Source organism: Anoplopoma fimbria, chromosome 24 (genome assembly GCF_027596085.1).
Source record: "Anoplopoma fimbria isolate UVic2021 breed Golden Eagle Sablefish chromosome 24, Afim_UVic_2022, whole genome shotgun sequence".
Classification (NCBI taxonomy): domain Eukaryota; kingdom Metazoa; phylum Chordata; class Actinopteri; order Perciformes; family Anoplopomatidae; genus Anoplopoma; species Anoplopoma fimbria.
The window spans coordinates 21,843,953-21,867,215 of NC_072472.1; the positions used below are offsets into that span (position 1 = coordinate 21,843,953).

General features: G+C 42.4%; 1 protein-coding gene across 3 annotated transcripts in view; it reads left to right on the forward strand.

Annotated features, from left to right (window-relative positions):
• The window catches only part of usp25 (ubiquitin specific peptidase 25), a 31,771-nt gene extending 11,553 nt beyond the window's left edge, over positions 1 to 20,218 (forward strand). Inside the window, exons 7-26 of one of the 3 annotated variants that reach the window (XM_054625203.1) lie at positions 503 to 640; positions 1,672 to 1,748; positions 1,921 to 1,994; positions 2,530 to 2,681; positions 4,065 to 4,192; positions 4,316 to 4,411; positions 4,567 to 4,731; positions 6,471 to 6,709; positions 6,839 to 6,909; positions 7,014 to 7,242; positions 8,270 to 8,539; positions 9,107 to 9,246; positions 10,575 to 10,751; positions 12,227 to 12,322; positions 13,413 to 13,591; positions 14,794 to 14,872; positions 14,990 to 15,069; positions 15,379 to 15,502; positions 17,654 to 17,846; positions 19,276 to 20,218. In XM_054625203.1, the coding sequence (XP_054481178.1) occupies positions 503 to 640; positions 1,672 to 1,748; positions 1,921 to 1,994; positions 2,530 to 2,681; positions 4,065 to 4,192; positions 4,316 to 4,411; positions 4,567 to 4,731; positions 6,471 to 6,709; positions 6,839 to 6,909; positions 7,014 to 7,242; positions 8,270 to 8,539; positions 9,107 to 9,246; positions 10,575 to 10,751; positions 12,227 to 12,322; positions 13,413 to 13,591; positions 14,794 to 14,872; positions 14,990 to 15,069; positions 15,379 to 15,502; positions 17,654 to 17,846; positions 19,276 to 19,448 (2,880 nt within the window). In that variant the 3' untranslated portion in view covers positions 19,449 to 20,218. The remainder of the gene's footprint in view (positions 1 to 502; positions 641 to 1,671; positions 1,749 to 1,920; positions 1,995 to 2,529; positions 2,682 to 4,064; positions 4,193 to 4,315; positions 4,412 to 4,566; positions 4,732 to 6,470; positions 6,710 to 6,838; positions 6,910 to 7,013; positions 7,243 to 8,269; positions 8,540 to 9,106; positions 9,247 to 10,574; positions 10,752 to 12,226; positions 12,323 to 13,412; positions 13,592 to 14,793; positions 14,873 to 14,989; positions 15,070 to 15,378; positions 15,503 to 17,653; positions 17,847 to 19,275) is intronic. The other 2 variants (XM_054625200.1, XM_054625201.1) reach the window with 2 other exon arrangements.
• The last annotated feature ends 3,045 nt before the right edge of the window (positions 20,219 to 23,263 follow it).

Sequence of the window (23,263 nt, forward strand, 5' to 3'; positions counted from 1 at the left end):
TTCACTACTTGTTCACTACAGCGCTTGCAAGACACTGGTGGATCATTCACATCTTCTGTTGCTAATCTCATTTCTCATAGCTACTACAGAAGCTCACCCCTCAGTTGAGTGTACATGATGACAATATATACTTAAATTGTTTTAAAATATCATTAATTGGGAATGTTTCAAAAAGCACTGAGAAAACCCACATCAGTGATTGATAAAAGAAGAATGCTGGATATTTAAAACACAAAGGATCACTGAAATACTAGAATCTATTAACTATTTGGTAAGTCTTCATTCAAGCCCACTTTAAATGTTTAATTCAAGTAAATTTAAAAGTAAAAACTGCAAAATGCTTTCACTCTTTGTTTCAAATAAACATTGACACCTTGAATCTAAAATTGGGCTGGTGATATTCATTTGCTGGGGAATATTTTCAGTTTCTCTCTGAGATGAGGAACGCTGGCTCGTCTGAAGTCTGATTCACTAAATTTCTGATTGTTTTAACCCTTTCCAGGAACACAGGAACCTGCCCTTCATGCAGGAGCTGAGGAACCTCTTCTCCCTCATGGTGGGGTCCAAGAGGAAATATGTGGATCCATCACGCGCTGTGGAAATCCTCAAAGACGCCTTCAAGTCCAGCGAGTCGCAGCAGGTTAGCCTCTCTATGCAACCTGCCCCACATGATAAAACTCCCTCAGCACGGGCAGCGTTCAATGAAAAGAACGTCATTATAGCGAGCAGGTTGGAGGTGATCTTCTGCGGAGATCCTAACAATTATTAATCACTTTTACGACAACATCTAAGACTGTACTAGCCTAGATCCATTAACAGTAATACAGACCAATCTCTAATCTTCTAATTTAAAGTACAATTTTAGAGAAATTGGTCTCCAGGCAATGGGATAGTTTCCTGAACTCAAACAATGATTAGAAATGTTTTAGTCAGATGCCAAACTTTTCGTTGTTGTACTGGACCTTAATGCTGCTGTTGATACAGTTGATCACCAAGTTATTTAAAATAGACTGAGCAAACTCACTGGCCACTTCAATCATTCATTGTCATTGTTATCCATTATGCGCTCAGTCCTTTCAACCACAGACTTGACTGCTCGGTTTCATTGTCGTTCTACTGACTCAGCTCTACTGGATCAGAGACACTTAACCTCTCTCATCTATAACTAATAATCCTCAATCCCCGATCCTCTGAATTTAGCAAAAAACTATATCAACTAGGAATTAGCCGTTTGTGCGAATATCCTATAATGTTAGGTAACATGTCAGATGCACAAGACCGCTCTGTTCTTCTTACATAAGCATTAAGTCTCTGTGGGGGTTAACTGAGGTCAGCCCTCTGCCTTCCACTCTCATCAGTCATGTCACTACTCTGTATTAGTCAGAGAGGCACTGACCTGAATTAGCGGCTGGCATCGATGTCTATGAGATGATGGCCTCGTGGCATGCGGGTCGCCTTTGAAGTTCAGCTTTCTGCCAGCTCCTCCGTTAAGACGAGTCACCTCACAAGTGTTCATCAGCAGATGACAGACGTAACAATGATTTGACTGATTGGACCGTCTTGCTTCTATGTCCAGTTCAGTCTCGTAGTTTGACCCTGTGACTTGCACACCCCAAAGGCAGCCCTGTAATTTCTCACTTTGCATGTGTCCGTCCATGCTCTCCTCAACAGCAGGATGTGAGCGAGTTCACCCACAAGCTGCTGGACTGGCTGGAGGACGCTTTCCAGATGAAGGCCGAGGAAGACAGGTAGCCACAAGTCTCGATCCAGAGGTCGAAAGAGTGGACATGCAGTAGATATGTGCACGTTTGTGTTATTGGGCAGCAAGTTTTAAAGCAGAGAATCAAATGAACGTTGTTTACATTGGAACTGAATCAGAGCTGCCTCCTTTAAATACTTCTCCTTTTTTTGTGCTTTCAGGGAGGGCGAGAAGCCAAAGAACCCCATGGTGGAGCTTTTCTATGGTCGCTTCCTTGCCGTGGGGGTCCTGGAAGGTGAGATGAGCCGTTCAATTCGAAACAGCAAATAAAGACAGCGAGGGGGGGTTGGGGGGAACCACAGAGACACGGTGCGTTAGCGTGGGGCCGTCCTTGCCCCTAGTAATGAAAGGTGACCTTGTCTTAATGAGACGCGGTCCATGTAAAAGAGGGGAGCGGCTGCATTGATCGTGGAAGACCTTGATGGCTGATTGACATTGTGCTTATTATGCGTGACAATACTGGCCCAGAGCCACTGAAAAGCTGGGCCAGTGGACCTTAATGCCTCATCTGCATGTCCGCTAGCAACTCCTCTCTCCCTCTGTTTTGTTTGGGGGGGCTTCTCACCAGTAGTTGATGCAGGGAGGTCTGTGCAGCTGTGTAACGATGAGTGAGTGACTGCTGAACAAGTGAAAATCCGCTTGGAAGCAAACGAGTGTGGAGTTATTGCATTTGCTTTCACGCTCATTGCCTTTCGCTCTGTTCTGCCCAACTGGCACCCCTGTGACCTTTCAGTGTGATGAACTCTCTCACTCTTTCTGTAATTCCACAGGTAAAAAGTTTGAGAACACAGAGATGTTCGGGCAGTACCCACTGCAGGTGAATGGCTTCAAGGATCTTCATGAATGCCTGGAGGCAGCAATGATTGAGGGCGAGATCGAGTCCCTGCACTCGGCAGAGAACTCTGCCAGGTCCGGACAAGAGGTCAGTGCCAAAGCAGTACGACTACGGTTGTTTTCACTGAACTGCGCAGGAAATGATGACCGAAATCAGTTCAACTAAATAAAATGGATAAAGTTCATTTTAGTTGAGGTGCACTAGCAGTAATTTAAGAGCTGACAATCAGGTTATATTATTTAGGATTGAGGAAGTGGATCCTCTCCAAAGGGTTGACCTCCTGGTCCTGATGTCACACCTGTGCTATTCTGGGTGTGACCCTCCGGTGAGCTGTGGCCTTGCCGACGCTGTCCCACAGCAGCTGGGAGCAGCTAATTACCAGGCCAGTGCACAGATGAGTATTGCACCCAGCCCTCTGGAAAAGCACCAGCCATCGCTAGGGAGGGAGGGACGGAGGGAGGGAGCATTCGAGGCAGAGCAGGAGTAACAGTCCATCCACATCACATAGGACTACAGGGTTACCCCAAGAAAAATGTAACCCATATAAATATCTGATCAGATATTGCTCAAGTTTCTGTTGTGAAGAAATTCACGATTCACTAATAATTTGATGATATAATCATGTTATTTTCAACACTTGTGTTCCGGATTACTCATCTAAAGTGTTATTATCCTATTTCAGTCATTGTGGGTGTATATGTGTTAATGCCAGCCAAACTGTTTGTTGTAGTAAAGTACGACTCCCACAAGATGGCAGTAGCTACATTTAAAGTACCATGTGAGAACCGTACAAGTCGCTGCATTTTCCTCAACACGTTCCGGCTCCAGGCCATTTTAGGAGGAGGAGGGGTTCTATCCACTGACACACTAAGGCTTTTAATTTGAAACGGATACAGGAAGCGTTGAGCTTGTATCAACAGCATAATGCTGTAACAAAACTGTAACGGCAAACTGGAGCAGATCAGAGAAGAAGGAAACTTCATTATAAAATATGACCAAGTGTATTTAATTAGACATAAAGGCCTGTCTCTAATACAAGCCTTCTCCACATAAAGCTGGTCAATTAAGGTTACGGTCACTATTTTGGAGTGATGTAATTATTTTTCAGTGACACTGATAACTACGTATTTTTAATTTAAGCACCGTTAGTCTACTATGCAATCATAGTAATTAAGGCTGCATAATATAATCAGAATCAGCTTTATTTGCCATGTGTGCACTTACAAAGAATTTGACTCCGGTATTTTGCATCTCTCAAAGTTAACAGCTAGGGAAAAGGACAACAATGCTGGAATGATAAAGGTAAAAATAGACAGGACTGTTACGTACACAAGTGGTGAAACAAGTGGTGAAACATATATATATATATATATATAAACTCTACTCTAAAGAGAAAATATCTTTACCAAACTCTATATCCTGACACGATAAGAGAATTAATCCCAAAATCAACATTATATTTTCTTCCAGCACTGGTTCACAGAACTCCCTCCTGTGTTGACCTTTGAACTGTCAAGATTTGAGTTCAACCAAGCCCTGGGCCGACCGGAGAAGATCCATAACAAGCTGGAGTTCCCCTCTATGCTCTACATGGACAGGTAATACAAATATTAGTGCTGGCTATGATTGTATAATCTACGGGATTTATGTCTTCTGGGGAAAACAATCAATTCCAAGTGTGTTTGAGACTGAAGCCTCTGCTGTGGTCTCTCTGTTGATAGGTACATGGACAGGAACAGGGATATAACCAGGATCAAGAGGGAGGAGATCAGGAGGCTTAAAGAGCATCTGACACTGCTTCAACAGCGACTGGAGAGGTACTGCTAGTCTACCTATGATCATTTAGCCAAAGTCAACAAAGCTCTCCATAGAGAGAAATGTTTAACTCTGCGTCTGTCTCTATGTCCTCTTTTCTTATTCCTATCTCTCTTGGCATTGTGTACACTCTCTCATTCTCTCTGTTCTCTCTCAGGTATCTGAGTTACGGCTCCGGCCCCAAGAGGTTCCCTCTGGCAGATGTCCTCCAGTACGCCATGGAGTTTGCCTCCAGTAAGCCAGTGTGCACCTCCCCAGTGGAGGACATTGACTCGTCAGCGCCCCCCGGTGGCACAACAGGACAACAGCTGTCCCAACCGAGGCAAGTTTCATAACAAGATAGCCTACCCTTCCTGTTCTTATCCTATTTTTTAGTAAGTCTGATTCAGCAAACTCCTCCAACTGCACAAACTTGTAACAAATGGCTGGTTGAATTGATGAAGTCTTTTTTTATTTTTTTTATTTTTTATTTTTATTTTTTACAAAGGTTTTTTTTCCTTCTATTTCTTAGTAGGTTTTGGTAACTATTTCAGCCTAAAATAACAGATTTATTCGGTTCTGTTGGGAGTTGTGAACTCATTGACATATCCCCTTTTTAAGTTGATATAGCAAACTTGTTAGGAAACAGATGTGTATTCCAACATACATTAGTTACAAAGCAACATTCATTTGGATTCATGTTTCTAACCACCGGATCAACGTTAAGGCCAATATTCACTCTATTTTATCTCCGTTTTATATCTCTGCTGTCTCTTTAGCTGCTAAAAGCTCACCAGCTGGTCTATAACTGGGTCTGTCTGTGTACAGTGGCTTTACAGAGCTACCTTGTGCGGCTAAAAATGACACTGATAACGGTGAGAGTTCACCAAAACAGTACATTTAAGGCCACGTAGCTAAACAATGCAATGGACACACTCTGAAGCTCCGTAAAGCCAAAACAGCTGCAGATTCAGCTGATAGTCCTCTGTAGATTCATCACTACTATTCATCACGACTTTTATTTTTGTTAATTACTCATACATGCCACTGAAGAACCAATCTTTTCATCTGATTGGTTCTTTCAGTGTTGTTGTGTGTATGCAGTATTGCTCCAGGGATGGCAACATTGGTCGGTCGGTCCACCCATCACTTTGGTCCAGACTAAATCAATGACCATAAGATGGATCGCCATGTCAGTTTGTTTAGACATTCATGCCCTTCTCATGGAGGTCCCCTGACTTTTCATCCAGCACCACCATCAGTCAAATTTTAATTTCTCCAATACTTTGATAAATGACCACATACTAGTTAAACTGATGACATTCCCATAAGCCTCAGCTGTGCTCTCAACCAGTGCATAAGAGCACCTGAGTGTGTTCACCGGGGGCGTGTGTGCCAGTTGGGCCTAGCGTTGAAGTTGGCGTGGATCATGTTTCAGCCCTTTGTCTTCTCTATTTATTTTAATGTTTTAAAAAATGGATCTTTAAGTAGCAGAGAGAACTTTTGCAATACATGTTTGATGGAATTTTAAGAAGAGGGATATATCCAATTTGATTTGAATACTATTTTAGCCATCTTTACCTGAAGGCATAGACGCATCCTGTCTACTACTGTACACAAACACAGGCAAATCTGTTTATATAGCCCAATATCACAAATATGCCTCAGTCTTTATGATCTGTACAGCATACAGCACCTTCTGTCCTAAGATCCTTGACTTGAATATGGAAAAACTCCCCAAAAAACACTTAACCGGGACCAAATGTAAACCTTCCTTTGCCAGGACGGACTGACATGCAGAGGTTGTGTGTTCAGAATACACAAACATAATAAAATAACTTTCAGACACTCAACACTGAGGCTCTGTGAACTGCCTTAATAATGCTGCTCCACTGCCTTCTGCTTACCTTACTGGCACAACTTCAGGTGGTTTCTGATTTAGACCCCTAGCCTGAATAGGATTTAGTTTTTCATTCTTGTAGCATTATCTTAAGCTGCAAACAAGTTGGTATTGTAAAACTGGACCAGACCTTTTTTATTTATGTTTAATGTGATAAACCGTGTGTTTCTTGCCCCCTGCAGCACAGCCGAGCAGGACCCCTTGCCTCCCCTAGAGAGCTCAGGCCCTGCCTCAGGTCCCAGCCCAGCTCCCACTGCAGCCCAGCAGCAGAGAGTGCCCATCCATAAGCCCTTTACCCAGTCCCGGCTACCCCCCGACCTCCCCATGCACCCTGCCCCGCGTCACATCACCGACGAAGAGCTGAGGGTGCTGGAGGGCTGCCTGCACCGCTGGAGGAGTGAAGTGGAAAACGACACCCGTGGTAGGTCTACAGTACCTGCCTCCTATTCACAACCCTGTATGCTTAGGTCATAAGCATGAATTACATATACCTCTGTAATACTGCCAAAGGCACTTACTGATAGATTGGATATGATTGTTTTCCCACCAGATCTGCAGGGCAGTATAAACAGAATCCACAGAACCATTGAGCTCATGTACTCTGACAAATCCATGATGCAGGTGAGCAGCACTTTCCTGGAATCGGACATATTTGAAATACAAAAAGCAGAATTAACTTCTCTGCTTGTTAATCAACATTTCAAATCTCCTCTGCGTTGTTCCAGGTTCCATACCGGCTCCATGCAGTGCTCGTCCATGAAGGCCAGGCCAACGCAGGTCACTACTGGGCTTACATCTACGACCCACACCAGCGCTGCTGGATGAAGTACAACGACATCTCTGTCACCAAGTCGTCCTGGGAGGAGCTGGTCCGGGACTCGTTCGGAGGCTACCGCAACGCCAGTGCCTACTGTCTCATGTACATCAACGACAAGAAGCCCTTTCTCATAGAAGGTACACATGGACTAGGGATGCTGATTTTGAAATATTTTTCTGACCAACAGCCAACACATGTTCACCAATCATTAACCAACAAAATTCCTGCCTTGCATGCAGGGTGGCTGTAGTTGAAGGGTTTAGCAATCCGCCCACTTGCAACTATAACTGATGTACAAACGCTTTATATCCATCATTTTTAGCTGCAGTGTCTGCACAAAACATGCACATTGCTGTGTGCATTGTCGTGGACACACGCGGCCACTGAGTCTCCACAGCATCAATTTGTTAGCTGTGAGGTTATCACCTGTATCTGCTCGAGAGAGAGCATGTGTGTGATGATAAATATGAAGTAAGCAGTAACTTCAAAGCTGTGAACGTAGCAGTGCAATGTGTGTACAGTTTATTTGTTGGTGAATAAATGCTACACTCCTCAAGACACAAGCCAAGTTATTATGTCTAACTCGCCTACTGTTGTTTAAAGTGAAGGCCTTTAGCTCGAAGCTAGCAACAACTGCTCAGGTTCACTTAAGTCGGGCTGACCTTCGGGTGGACCAGCTATTCTCCTTTAAGTGAGTTTTGCTCAATAACAATTATTAAGTTATTAATATTACATTTGTCATTACAACTAATGCTGTATTATATGATACATTTAGGTACATGGTATAATAATATTATTTAGTTTATTCTATGAGCAGTCTCGACAATTTCCAGCCACCCCCTCTACATCTAAATGTAGATATGAACACAGATGTTTTTTGTGGCCTAAACACATACAGAGAGTAGCTGGTAACTACATAGCCTTAACCACGAGCTTCCGGTTAAGTTACTCAGACTTTGTATTGCCATCTCTCCTGTAGAAAGTAAGTTTGAGTCTGATGGCAAAAGAGTTTTTGTTTTCTAGTGTTCTAAGTGAAAAAAAAAAAAAAAAAAAATATATATATATATATATATATATATATATATATATATATATATATAAAGAAAATCACATTGCAGCAATAAGCTTACAATTATTGTCTCTCTCCCTGTGTTGTCTCTGCAGAGGAGTTCGATAAAGAAACAGGGCAGATACTCAGCGGCATGGACAAACTGCCTCCGGACCTGAAGCAGTATGTGAGGGAGGACAACGAGCTTTTCGACAAGGAGGTCGAGGAGTGGGACGCCCTGCAGGTCCGCAAGGCCCAGCAAGAGAAGCTTGCCCTGGCTGCAGCTGCGGCCGCAGCTGCAGCCGCCTCGGCAGCATCCAGCACCTCAACCTCGTCTTCTTCCCCTCAGCCCATGAGTATTGAGTCCAGCCCTCCAGACAACACAGGTCAGGGTCATGACACACAGAGTACAGAGTATAAATGATTAATTGAAAATCAATACTTGGTAGGAGGATGAATACAGAAAAAACTATTGTTTCCTTAAGAGTTTAAAAATATTAAGGAAATGAAATATTGGCATGCAGCCATGGAACTCCCTGTGGCATGTGTGTATTATTGTATACAATATATACAGTATATCACAGTAAAAGGTCTTGGCCTGAATAGCTGGCTGTAAGAAAGTGATCTTTGATGTTTATGATTCAACACACAGCACTTAAATGGATTTCTATGGAAGTAGACACATGGTAGACACATGGCACATTGGGCTGTGAAAGGTTTTTGTTATTGCTGTTATAACCTCAACAACAGTTAACTCTAGGCACCTGTCCAATATAAGAGAGTCCTACATGTACTCCTATGAACGCTATGGATCATTTCTGCAATCGTGCTCTAATGCAGATACATGTAGACCTAGTGCTCTTTGTGAGAAAAGAAAAACATTTGAAAATGCTTGTGTGAAAAGAAAACTTACATTTTTTGTTTCTCTCATGATGCTGTTTGCCCTCCTGAAGTACCCCAGCAGGAGCCAGAGTACATGGAGCAGCCATCGCCCACCAATGACTCCAAACACCTGCAGGAAGACACAGAGAGGGCCATCTCCAGGGCCGCTGCTGAGCAAGAGGAGAGGAGCCCCGAGGCACTGTTGAACGCTGTATGTAAAACACGCAAAACAAGCCGTACGCCGCTCTTACACAAAGTTGTTGTCACCCAAGTCTGTCTTTCTCGCATGTCATTTTTTAATGCAAATCAACAAACTGAGATGTATCCACCTGTGTTTTTTATTTTGTCCTGTTTTATTTCATCCAGTCTTTTTTTTTTTTTTTCTGTTGAGAGAGTAAACTCAGAGACCATTATTTGGATTAATTGTTTGCTCAGGTTTATATTGCATTTTTTAAACGTGATGACATTTCTGGCTCCTAATATGTAACATTCAAGTGTCGATACAAGAGACAAACACGCGGTAATCAATATTTTTTACTAGAGATGCAGCTAATCGAAAACAGCATGACGGTTCACCATAAGAATTTAAAAGGTGACAATACAGTACATCAGTGTTCTGTTGTGTTCAGCTTGTTTCAGCTGCTCGCAAGTGGCCAAATGTCAGTCAATGCAGGTTCATAAAATAGATTAGCACATTTTTCAATAACAGCACAGTTTTGCGTTGAGCTGCTCTAAAGGGAAAAAAATGCTATTATTACTATAACTTAAACAGGCCCTATTACGCTATTTTCCGGATGCATATTTTTATCTCAAGTTACAGTTACAACATGTTTACATGCGTTAATGCTCATAATCCGCCTTGTTTTTCTCATCCTGGCTGTCCTGCAGCACCTCTTCTCACCCTCTCTCTGAAATGCTCCATTGTAGTGCTTGCTCCTCCCTCCAGAAAGCAAAGTCTATTCTGATTGGTCAGCTAGCCCGCTCTGTTTTGATTGGTCGACGTTTCACATTTAAAAAAAACTCTTCCTCCAGAGCTCCAGCTCCGTCTCTCTTTTGTTGTTTGAGGGCCAAACTAGCCGGAAGGAGTTTTACGTCACTTCCGTAACATTATGACCTCATAAAGTTACAGAAGTGAAGGAGAGAATTCAATGGAGCCGTTTCAGGCAGCTCAGGAGCAGTGATTCTGAGGGGAAGGGTAACTCCTTTTAGGCGTGGACTTCAGGTTTTACGGACTTTTTACATGTACAAAAATATATATATAACACACTAAAGAAGAGGGTAAAAGTGGAAAAGCATAATAGGGCCACTTAAAACATTCTTCTTGAGTAACTCAGCCTGCCGAAGCCTCTTTTTTATCTTCAGCTGAACTCTATAATGCACTTTGGTACAGTAATAGAACTAAGGAGTTTTTCCCTCACTGTTGTCAACAGTTGTGTTCCACTTTTCTCATATTTCCCTGTTTTTCCTCCTCTACATGCCTTCCCTGCTCTCCATCAGTACTCTGTCCTTCCTGTCTCATCTGTACCATTCTTTCTACAGTCTCCTCCCCCTCCCTCCTCCCCTCGGCCCGAGTTCCAGGTGTGCTCCACCTCCGCCCCCCCTCCCCCTGACCTGGTCACGGAGGACGAGTCGCCTGGCCAGCGCACGGTCGAGGTGGCCATTCCCAACGTGGGGACCTTTGTCATTGAGTCAGAAGAGGGGGGGTACGATGACGAGGTAGCCCTCGCCCAGACAAATCCTCCTCTCTCTTTTTTTGTGCTGAGAAGTCTGTGCCTGTTTGACATATGGAGTGAGAGCATCGTTGCCCGTTCACACGGCTCTGCTTAAGGTTTTTCACACCTGAGAAAATCTTAACCCTTCACGCCGGCTGATTTCAGCATTGGCTCGAGGCTGAACAAGCTGCTTAATGAGGTGGACCTCTTCTGTTGGCCTTCCTGAGTTACTCTCGTGTGAAAAGTCTCTCCAAGAGCTAGTCTGCATCTTGGCACGGAGGCGGGTTGACCTTTTAACTGCAGGCAAAGAAAGGTCTGCTACGTCCATACCTAACTTTCACCAGCGTACAAATCCAAATGCACACATGGAGGAAGTTTACTTTATTCTGCACAGAATTTTAAGTTATCATGGAAAAATGTTATTTTTTTCATTTGGTTGGCTTGATAACAGCAGTAGTTGTAGGTCAGTGTGTTCTGAGTGCATTGCTGTTGCTCAGTATTCCAGATTCTTGCACTGTCTCACACACACTAGGGCTGTCAATCAATATTCTAAATTTGAATATATATATATATATACACACACACACTCACACACATATATATCTATATATAGATATATATATATATATATATATATATATATATATGTATATATATATACGTGTATGTATATATACACACAACAACCGTAATGATGACAGAGCACTCAACCACAGAGAGAGAGACACTGTGTCCTAACAGCAAGTGTTACATTACGTCATGTAAACATACCACCTGGTGACGAGGTATCAGCTGTGCGCTCCAGATCAGGCTGGAGACACAAACACCTAAAAGTTTAAATGAGTTGAACTTGCTGTCTTCTTACGTTTGTTCATTTTAAACAGAAATCATGTTTTATATTGTGATATTTACTGGAAATAAATGAAAGTAGGAAGCTCTCAGGTCCTCCCCCTTCATCAAGCTGCCTCCTTTTTAGTTTATTTGCATTGAAATGAGGAGGAAACGTTTAGATCACTTCTCATTTCAAATCCACCAATCAGCCGTTCCTCGTCCACTGCAGCGCTTTCAAAGCTAGCGACAGGAATGAATAGAAACAGGGAGTCTGAAAAAAGGTGAGCGCTAACGTTGCTACGTCGCTCAGGGCCAGTAAGGACACGGTGTCATGGACGTGGTAAAAATGTGCTATTTTAGAACAAATTTTGAACAGCCCTATGCCACACACAGCTGCCACATGGCTGCCTTCATCTTCACACGTCGTCCTCGTGATGATTGTGCATTGTGCCGTTGAACCAACTAGCCGTGTCCCTTGCGTTGCTCTAACCAAATGCATGGACTTGCGAAGTGATGACTGGCATGCCCCTGACTGCGGCACGCTCCATCGTAGCGCCTCTGAGCACATAACACAGTGGGTGACCTTTGCTCGGTTTCGTCACGAGGACCTGTTCTTTTGTTTGACATGGTTCCTGCTTCCCCGGGCAGGCAATGATGACCCCCAACATGCAGGGTGTAATTATGGCCATTGGCAAATCCAGCAGCGTGTATGAAAAGAACGGGCCAGAGACCGCCTTTTTTAAGGTACACACTTCTACCTCTCCTCATTCCACACGTGCTCACTCCACCTCCATCCACCTTCTCTTTAATGGTCTTGGTCTTTTCCTGTGTACTTTCTGACAGTGCAGTATACACAATTTAAAAAAGTTACAGTTACTATTACAGCTTTTAGAAACTATTACAGTAACGGAGAAACCGTGATGGGAAACTTATCTGTATTCGGACTTGTGCGGCACATGTGCTCAGCTCCAAACCGCTCAACTTTCTGAGCAGCACATTAGATTATTAAAATCTGCCACATCCTGTTGAGAACCCCGATGTTTGCCAAAATCATTTTGTTTTGAACTTTCTAGTAGTCAAGTGTGTCCTTTTAAATCGAGCACTTGCCTCTCGTATCACGAGAAGAAACGTGACTGTGCTACACACCACTTCTCAATACAGACGTTGAATGGTGAAACAAAAGAGAGAGATCAATTTCTAATGGGGGAAAAAGTCAAGATGCAAATAAGTGTCCCTAAATTGACTCCAACTCTATAATAATCTTGTTAAATTGCGTATTCAACAGTTTTTTTTTTTTATTTTCAAGTTCAGAGAGAGAGAAGGGCTTCAAAAGAGAGCAAGTGAACAAACTAAGTGTTTGATATTCAAGCACAAGTCCCACAGACACACATTAGCTGTGTTGTGTGTTTGGTTCTGAATACTCATTGAACCTGTGACTTTTCCACAGCACAGAGGGAAGATGGCATACTTATGATTGCACACACACAATGTTTGTTGTCAACATGTCATTATTGGCAGCGGCTAAGTCCAACATTTACAGAATCCATTAGACTGTTTGCAGTCCCACCATTTCAATTTGATCTCTTGAAATGTTTTGCAGAGCACAAATTTGTAAGTGCGTCATGACTCCAGAAATCAACTCAGTCATCCGACTAAGATAAAAACTATCACGTCACAAATTCATTTTAATTGCAAAGTAAAATCCTTTGCAGGTGACCTTTTTTAAGTTGTCGACCTAAGAGGACCGGAATAAGCAGCAGTATCCATGCCCATACCATCTAAACCGTAGTTGGCTTTTAATCATGACTCGTCACTTCTCCGTCTCTCTGGTCAGGCCATAAAGCTGGAGTATGCTCGTCTGCTGAGGTTTGCCCAGGAGGACACGCCTCCTGAGAACGATTACCGACTACAGCACATCATCGTCTACTTCATCCAGAACCAGGCGCCCAAGAAGATTCTGGAGAGGACTCTGCTCACTCAGTTTGCTGACCGGAACCTGGCCTTCGATGAGAGGTGGGTTCGGTCTCTTGTTCCCTAACCGGGGGTCACGGGTGCCTCTTGATTTTAAGGGGTGTAAGACAACTTTAAAACATTTTTTAAAATAATATTCAATATGCAGTATATATATTTTTATATACAAACACTGTCAGAGAATTTAATTAAAAGTTCCTAAAGAAGAACTCATCTCTGATCCAATATTCACATATCCAATATTCAGGAAATAATCTGGTCAAAACTCATCGATTTGCTCGTTTTACAAAAACTTCCTTAAGTTATCGCATTCACAGTTTGGATAAATTATAAGCAGTTGTTCTGTACTGTTATTATGCATCAAATTTAATATGAAATATCAATAAAATATGTCAGTTGTCTTCAGTTTACGTTATGGTATAAAAAGTGTCAGTAAGAATGTGTACTCGCCCTAACAATGTGTTTTAATATAAATCTGCTATACAATTAAGTGCATTTGATTCTTAGTCACTTAATAGAATGAATTTCCTGACGAAAGCTAAATTAATATACTCATAATATCCGGCAGAGGGCAGCAGAGACCTTCCCTCTGACAAACTAGTTCACTTTCAGCACAGACTGACTGTCTCGCCTGGTCAACACTTCACTGCTGCAAATCCTTCCTATCCCTCTTTGCTTTGTTCAAACACAAATCTTAGGAGACAGATACATTTTTAATACATTTTTTTTTTGTATCTACTGCTGGCAAATATCAAGATTCCCTCCCTATTAACATTGTGCTGTTCATGTCATTAGGGTTGGTGATGCCCGTTACTATCCCTTAAAACTTTTCAACCATGCTCGATGGCCTCGATCCATATTCATGAGTGAAGAATTGATTTCTCCCTCCTCTGCTATTTTGAGCGAGATAATTAGATATACGTGTGCGTGTGGCCTCAATAGGAGCCTCCGGAGGAGCGTTTCACTTCTCCTCTCAGCACTAAAGAGTGATTTGTTAGGCCATGTTGAGGCCTAGGGGCAGGGTGGACTGTTTCATCTCCAGGAGTACCTCGCAGTGACTCATCATCTCATTGTTAATGCCAACTCCTCTTCCTGTGTCGTTGTGTGTGTGTGTGTGTGTGTGTGTGTGTGTGTGTGTGTGTGTGTGTGTGTGTGTGTGTGTGTGTGTGTGTGTGTGTGTGTGTGTGTGTGTGTGTGTGTGTGTGTGTGTGTGTGTGTGTGTGTGTGTGTGTGTGTCCCAACAGATGTAAGAGCATAATGAATGTGGCACGTGCCAAACTGGACTTAATCAAGCCCGAGGAGGTCAACATGGATGAATACGAGGTCAGAAGCAGTTTCTTTTATTTGCCAAAAAAAGAAGATTTGAGTCTGGTCAATGGGACTTTTTGGATATGTGTTTGAGTGAGCATGCCTTCGGTAACCTCTGTTTATCTTCATCAGATGTGGCATCAGGCTTACCGGAATTTCCGCGAGACAACAATCTTCATGACGACTGGCCTGGAGCTCTTTCAGAAGACAAAGTATGGCGACACCTTAGCTCTGCTCCTCCTTAATATCAAGTAGCGGAAACATTTAACTATTTTGTTAAGCCTTTAACTCGCATGAGTTTTCTATTGCACGTGACATTTATCTTCAGTTAATTCCCTGTCTGTAGTGGCCAGTAAATGTTGACATGTCCCCTGCAGAGGGCGCCAACTCCTAGCGTTGTAGTTAGCAGTGAGTTCATCAGGTTTATTTCCTCTGTGAGACGGTTTCCTTTCACAAGTCCTCAGTGCAGCTTTGATACCGTTTTTATCTGAATGTAACATCTGTTTATCTTCTCTTCCCAGCTACATGGAGGCTCTGATGTATCTGATTTACTCATACCAGTACAACAAGGAGCTTTTGTCTAAAGGGCAGTACAGAGGGCACGACGAGGAGCTGCTCGGTCATTACCGTCGAGAGTGTTTGCTGGTGAGACAACGTGTGCATGTGTGGATTTTCTATTGAAATGAGTGGATACAGATGGTATTACCTTTGTGTCCAGCAGCTCTGTCCCTGTGATCCCCGTAACTCCGTATCAGACTCCTCCTCCCCCCCCGCTAAAGTGACTCAGCAAAACTAACACGGCCAGACATTTCTCCTTCAGCACCGAGATGTGGCACGATAATCAAATTTGCTCTCGCTGAGATATTGCTTTGGCTTGCTCGCAGCCCACAAAAGATTCTTCTGAGTTTTTTTTTTTTTTTCGTCTGATGCTGCCAGATGAAAATCCTTTCAGCGTTTTGCGATTTTGTGAAGCCCGTTTTCATTTCACCCCCACCATAGCTCCAGGCTGCTCTCTGTGTGTTATTGGTTAGGGGTTGAGGGGTATTTTGGTCGAATCGGCCTCGCACTGGTCCTCTGCGGTGCACTCAGTAACCTTACACCAGCATTGTGCTCATAATGTAATCATTGGAGTGGGAATAGGAAGCAGGAGGGCCAGTGAGTGTAAACACATTACCATGAGACACAAGCGTGTCCTCGGCTAACCTCAAACCTAAGCCCCGCACAGCCCCGAACGGTCATCTCAGATCTCTGGCCAGAACCTCTGGCTCTGTCCGCTCAGCTGTTTACCCTCAGCTCTTGTTTTAATTGAAAACACTGCTAACATTGACACAGTTAATGTACTTGGGTGGGGTTTTTTATGCATAACCAGCCCTACAGTCCCCGGTTCCAAACTGGCTTGCATAAAAAAAAAAAAAAAAAAAGGCTTGTTTCCTCAGAGGAGGTCAGGGAGTTTGTCTGTGACGACAAGGTGGTTCTGGCCAAGAACAGCAAGAAAGCTTGAATCCACAGTCTTGCAAGAACCTCACGACCCTCTTCAGTTCTAGTGGCAGGAGGATGTTCTGTGAGATCAATGATGACTCTGAGGTTACTGCTGGTGCTTTAGCTGTCTATACTTATCTATTTGAACAAATGCAAAACATCACCAGAAAGAAAAAAGCAAGAATAGGGAAATAAATGAAAAGGAAAATGAAAACATAAGAATATTGTTTGCAACAAAAACAATTAACTAAGACAACACAAATATGATATAAGTTATTACAAATCTTAATGATATTTGTAATCTTCATTTCCTTGAAGCAAACTTTGCCTCTAATACATGAGTCCAGAGCAGAGTTTTCAAACTGTAACGCTCTTCCCTTAAGGGTGGAACTGTAGTTCTGAAACATGCCCCATGATTATCCCCTAAATGAAAGTACGTCAAAGAATAGTAGTAGGAATTCTATTGGCGGGGAAACCATCCGGGGCGGCCCGATTGCTGGGCTCCCTCTATTACTGCGTACGGTGTTGTCGACATAGACTGTGAAGTGGACGTAGTCACCGTGGGTCCATCAATCCGATGGACGCAAGTTACCATATTTGGAATGCAGGAGAGTGACGTAGAGCCGTCGTATACGGCTCTGGTAGTGGCAGCAAACCTGTCAAGCAAAGTAAGCCCGCCCTAAAGAATACCCTGCTTTATGGTATATTTGACTCTAAATGGACCATATTTAATAAATGAACATCATGCTGTATTGGATAAAGACTTGAAACTAGAGATTGAGACCATAAACTAATATTTACAATGTTTACTGAGGGAATAAATCAAGAGGGAAGTAGAGTCATTTTCTCATAGACTTCTATACAACCAGAGGAGTCGCCCCCTGATGGACAGCAGAGAGAATGCAGGTTTAAGAAATGAAGCATTGGCTTCATGCGGCAGAACCACTGATCGCTTGTTGACTCCAGGGAAGAGAAGAAGAGTAACGTTGGCACACCCAGCATCCAACAGTTAGAAGTGAAACTGCAGACGGCACGCTTATCCTGCCCCTGAGGCCCCGCCCCCTTTGTTGCACAGAGTGCTCTTTAATTCAAAGTTTTTTTTATACTTGAACGTGTCGTGTGTCTCATCCTTTTGGTCCCCAGCAACACACCTGCCAAGTGTGCAGTAGATTGGTTCTCTAGTTGTGAAGAACATACAGACATTCATACAAAAGAACAGAGATTCCTTGTTTTATAGTAATGTTAATGTATTACACAATTGTCTTAGTAACTCATATAATCTCATGCAGTAAAGATTCCTTACGGTCCCCCCCACAGAAATTAAACGAGCAAGCTGCGGCCATGTTTGAGTCTGGAGAAGAGCCGGAGGTGACCACGGGCCTCGGCATCATGAACGAGCTGGTGGTGTCCTGCATCCCTCTGCTGCTGATCCACGACACAGAGAGGGACCTGCTGGCAGTGGAGGACATGAGGAACCGCTGGTGCTCCTACCTGGGCCAGGAGATGGAACGTGAGTCCCTGAGAGACGGAGATGGAAGGGACAGACATGGCCTATTAGATATTTCTGGAGAGTTGAGGTCCTAGGTTACTAGAACATTCCCCTTTACCCGTGCCAAAGATCACCAGAACCGGGCCACAGCTCAGTTCACACAGTCCAAGGGCTTTTGAGGTCGGGCAGCGTTTCCACTCGTCCTGGGAAATCTGACAATTAAAATGTTGTTTAATCTAGTAAACATTCATGGAGACCAGATGATTTCAGAGCTTCCCAGCAATAACTGCTTTGTTATAAAGTCATAGTACTAAAAGTCTAACATAAAAGAGAATTATTACAGATTACAAGACATGTAGTTGATACTTAAATTTAGCATTTACATTGTGGACACACTATCATGTAGTTATGAAAACATTTTATGTGTTAAATAATGTAGAGTATTTGCCAACAATTATAACTCAACATTTTTAACATAATTAGACCAGCGTTTTTCTATATTGGCATTCATCATCTGTTTATACACCAGCCTCTGCTTATGAATGACCAGAGAAGAAGTAATAGTTGTTGAAAAATGCTTAACTAAACACTTGTATGAGTCAGCAAATTGTTCATCAAGTGTTTTAATAATTGATTAGTCATCATTTACTGACCGCCAAAGATGGGAAATTCGCTTAAAATGTATGTGCAAAACTAAACTCATATGATCTGATGATTTACAATTTTTTTTCATATGTGATTTTACTTATGTCTTTGGATTTTGACCTGTTGGTCAAATTAAACAAGTCATTTTAATGTATCTCCTTTAGCTCTTTGAACTGCTAAGAATTGTTCACATTCGGACATTTTCCATAGAGAAAACAATGTGTTCATTTTTTGAGGAAAATGAAGTTGAAAATGAATAGTTGCAGCCCTCTTAAAAACATCTTTATACATCTATATTCTGCTTTTATACACGCCTAAAGTAAAGTGTTGCCAACTGTCAGTATATTGCCTCATCAAATGGCACAAATACATTTAACACCATATGACTAGTGCTCAAGCAATAAGTTGATAGATCGAAGGACAAACATTTGAGTTGCCGCCCCACATACGACCAACGATTGTCTGTCAGATTGCACAAAGAATTCTTTCCTGGAAAATACTTTCTTGTTAGAGAAATGCGCGTGAAGAGGATTCAGCTTTTATCAGCGTGTTCCAGTATTGGTCCTTCTCAACAGTTCTTGGCTCGTGTTCAGGAAAAAAGCTGAGTATTATCATTAGCTCTGCAATCTGTTTCTGTTGCGGAACATGCTTCCAAGCTGCCTCGTGATATCACACGGAAAATATTTACCCGGTGATTTCTGCGTTTAGGAATCTGACTTTCACCACTTTGTGTGCTGCGATGCCCCTCCAGTTAATAATTCCCTTTGCTTCTGTCTGTCTGTCTGTCCTCCTCCTCATGCTGCAGCCAACCTCCAGGAGAAGCTGACCGATTTCCTCCCCAAGTTGCTGGACTGCTCGACGGAGATCAAGAGCTTCCACGACCCTCCCAAGCTGCCCACCTACTCCACGCTGGAGCTTAGCGAGCGGTTCAGCCGTGTCATGGCTGCCGTTGGCAGGGTGCCCACCGACGGGAGATGAGCTCCGGACGGACGGACGGACGCTTCTCCGCCATCACGGGGTCCAACCCCCGGCAGACATCCATGGAACTCTCTTAACCCATGCCTTCCTTCTAAATCCAGGGGTCTCTCACGCTTCTAGCTGTTACTCCTCTGTTACTCTTTTGCTGCTATAGATTTTATCATTATAAATATTATTTCACTTTTTATTTCGAAGCAAAACAGAACAGAGGAAGGAGGGTGGACTGTTGAGGAGGGAGTCGAGAAATGAGAGAGGAGATGGAAAAAAAAAACTGGTCATCCTGCAGCGGTTGAAAGCCAAGCACACTCTGCTTCAGCTTTTTTAACAAAAAAAAATAAGAAAACACGTTTGAGGGTTTTTCATAGTTGATTATTATTGTTGTTGTTGCTGTTTGATTCAAGCTTCCCCAACCGCACTCATAACCCTTCCTGAAGCCCCCTCCTCTGCGTGAGAAAGGATCACCCCGCTGCTCCGCCTCCAGTTTGGTACAGTATTACCACGTTTTTGTTTCTTTTTTCTAAGGAAGGAAGTAAGGATGAGAGCCTTCAGATTTATCGGGCGGCTCAAAGTATCTCAGAACGGTCTCATGTCTCAGTGGACTGCGCCAGAATGAGGTGTTTTAAGTGCTGTGGTAGACGGCCACGGACTTCCTGTGGCTTGTTAATAAATCGAGAGAATAAAGTTTTATTTATGGCCCTTTTAGGCCAAATAAACAAATGTTTTGCCTGATGTTGATTTCTCTTTTGTTTGCTCTGACGTCATCATTATTATTGATATTGCATAAAGGTGTCACATTACCATCTTCTTCTTATTATGATTATTTATTTGAGACATAAAGGTTATGGGCAGAGCTACTGGCACTAGCATGGTAAGTAGAGTTTCTGTGTCACACTGACCTGAGATCTGTGGTCAGAGACCTATATGTGATCCTGTGCTAATTCAGCTGGTACTATGCATCTTATTTGAATCAGACTTTCATAACTTTTATTTAATGATGCAGTTTTGGACTAATTTCCTGGAGCAACACAAATTTCCGGGAACTCTGATCACTACAAACAAGCCATGTGATGAAAGCAGGAAAGCATTTTTCCAAAACGTTGCCACCAGCATCGTGCAGCTCATAAATCAAAAATCCTTTTTTCGAATAGTTTTTAATATGCAGTGCGTTGGTCTTGAATTTTACTCCAAGCCATAACTCAAAACCGTGAAAAGTCATCCATCTGGAGTAATGTATTTTCTCCAGTGTATTGCACAGATTTGGTTACGTGCACACGTTGCCGCCTTCTCCACGCCCGTCCTTTGTGTTCATGAGACAAGCTGATGTTTTGCTTGCTTTCAGTGTGCTCATCACATGCTTTTTCAAAACTGATATTTATTCAGCTGTCACAGGATCACAAAATATGAACCCAAACTTTTGCACACACTCTGATTACTTCGACTCAGGCTGACGACAGAGTGTGCTGGTGACCTGGGATGAACCTCTAGTGACAAGACGCCATTGTTTGTGCATTCCTCCACATCTCCCTGTGCCAGTGTTGAACCACCAGTTGCCAGCTTGTCTTCTCTGGCCTTTTTTAAAGCAAGAAGCCACATTTTCAGCCACAGTCATGTCATTGGATGGATGTTTGAGTGTTGAACCGATGTTGCTGCTCACAAGCTGATTTAAAAAAACTAGTAGTGTAAACATTAGTTTAACTGTAAACCCTGGCTCATAGGGACTTGATTTGATCCTGCATAAGAGCCTTTTTATGTATTGAGGAGCCCATCTCAACAAGTTCTCACATCCTTTACTTCTAGTAAAAAATACTATATTTCATATATAATATATTGTAAGTGAAAGCTCTATTTAAAAAATCTTACAAAAGTTAAAGAAATATCATCAAAATGCATTTCAGGCATACAAAGTACTGTTATTGTTATGAGGTTGGGGTGCATTGAGTGTAGGCAGCGTTGTATTATTTTAGAGGTGGAGCTAGATGTAACAATTCTATATTCAGTTAGGTAATTTAGTCCAGGGTTCCTAACGTTGGGGTCAGGCCCCTCCAAAGAGTCACTCCTGAGTAAATAACCCAAAGAAATACAAAATGATTTAGCTCAAATCTGTATTATTTGGATTTTGGACAGAATCCTTGCTGGGTTTTCTTACATTTTTAAAAAATGTTTCCTTCGTGTAAGATGTACTAAACTAAAACGTATCTTGTACCTTGTTTAGTAAAACTGTAATATTCCCCTCTGAATTGTAGTTTAGTTTGAGTATAGAAGAGCATATAGTACTTGAAAATTGAACTTAATTACTGTACTTTACTTGTATTACTTCTCAACACTGCGTCTTACTGTAACAGCTTTAATCACAAAGTGTAAAATAACGAGTTAAATATCCCCACAAACAAACAAGCAGCAGTTAGTTAAAATGTCCACACCCATACTAAGAAAAACATGGAAACCGAAAACTAAACAAACACTCTCACAGCAGCACGGTATCTGGTTGGTTTCCCTGTGGTACAAAGCAAATAAACTGAGGTGAGTGGAGCTGTTTCTAACAGTTTCTCATTACTGCCATTTTGACGGTTGCCCTAATGCATCTTTGGTGTTGTCACACCTCTCTTTAAACCTCCAGGCCTCACCATGCTTAATCTGCTAATATATCCATCCTTCCTGCTAATCGCACTGAAGCAGATCCAATAAACAGATGAGAAAACTCCTCTTCAACCCATCCTTACATTTACTGAAACAGCAAAGTGACTGTGACAATAGTCTTTTCTTTACTGATCCTCCGTTGTCTGAGCACCTATAGACTCCCTGTGACACCTGATGCGCTGACTCTTCGCCATGTGCCTGAAGATGAATACCTTTCTGTTTACGAGTATTTAATCATTGTCATAAGATAGCTTTGTGTTGTGTATGTAACCATCTTTCAGTAGGCCTTTTCAGAGACCCTTCTAAGTAGAACTGGTTGGGGTTGCAAATGTTTATGCGGCATTAATTATCATTATTGGCGGCAGCATCCCCTCATTTTTGCACATTATTTCTACTAACTTGAAGTGGTGCATGAGGCCAAATACTATGATTATGGAGTAGAGACGGTGGCAAATTAATACAGGTCATGATACTGATAGACAGGCTTAATTAGCACTTTGAACTGTATTTTTTCTTTTTTTAACAGCATCCAAATTTAAACCTCAGAGGACCAGATGCATGACCTGCAGTTTGATATAGAATGGGAGAACAGCTGAGACAAATACCTGGCCAAGTCCTTTACATTATATATTCAGTGAATTTTATACAATAGCATGTTCATTTATGTCTTAAATATATACATGCACTTTACTTATAAGGCTCTATCATGTTTATTTAGCGTCACCAGTAGTTATTTTGCACCCTTACCACACAAATATGGTTTAATTATCTGTTAGAAATACATTTGTGCTTAAATTTCAGGTGGCTTCATCCTTTATTGTAGGTTTACATTTCGGGGCGGGATTTAATGCAGCATAGCATCTTGGTATTTTTGGCATACTGCATTTGACAAACTATAAATTGATATATTATCATAGTATGGGTATTGAAAGGCACAGACAGCAATGCATCATGGGTACGTGGATACTTCTTGCGTTTTCCTCGGCGGGCTAAAGCTAAAAGGTAACGAGAACAACTCAGTTCAACACGGATAAATGGATAACTAATGACAGAAGACATTGTATTTATTAGTTTTATAAAGTCTCTAAAAATGCACAGTTGTTTCCCGCTGGATGACGAGGCTTCTGGAGGAGCCCTACGGCGTGGACGGAGTGGCGGCCATTTTTAAGTAAGTGTCA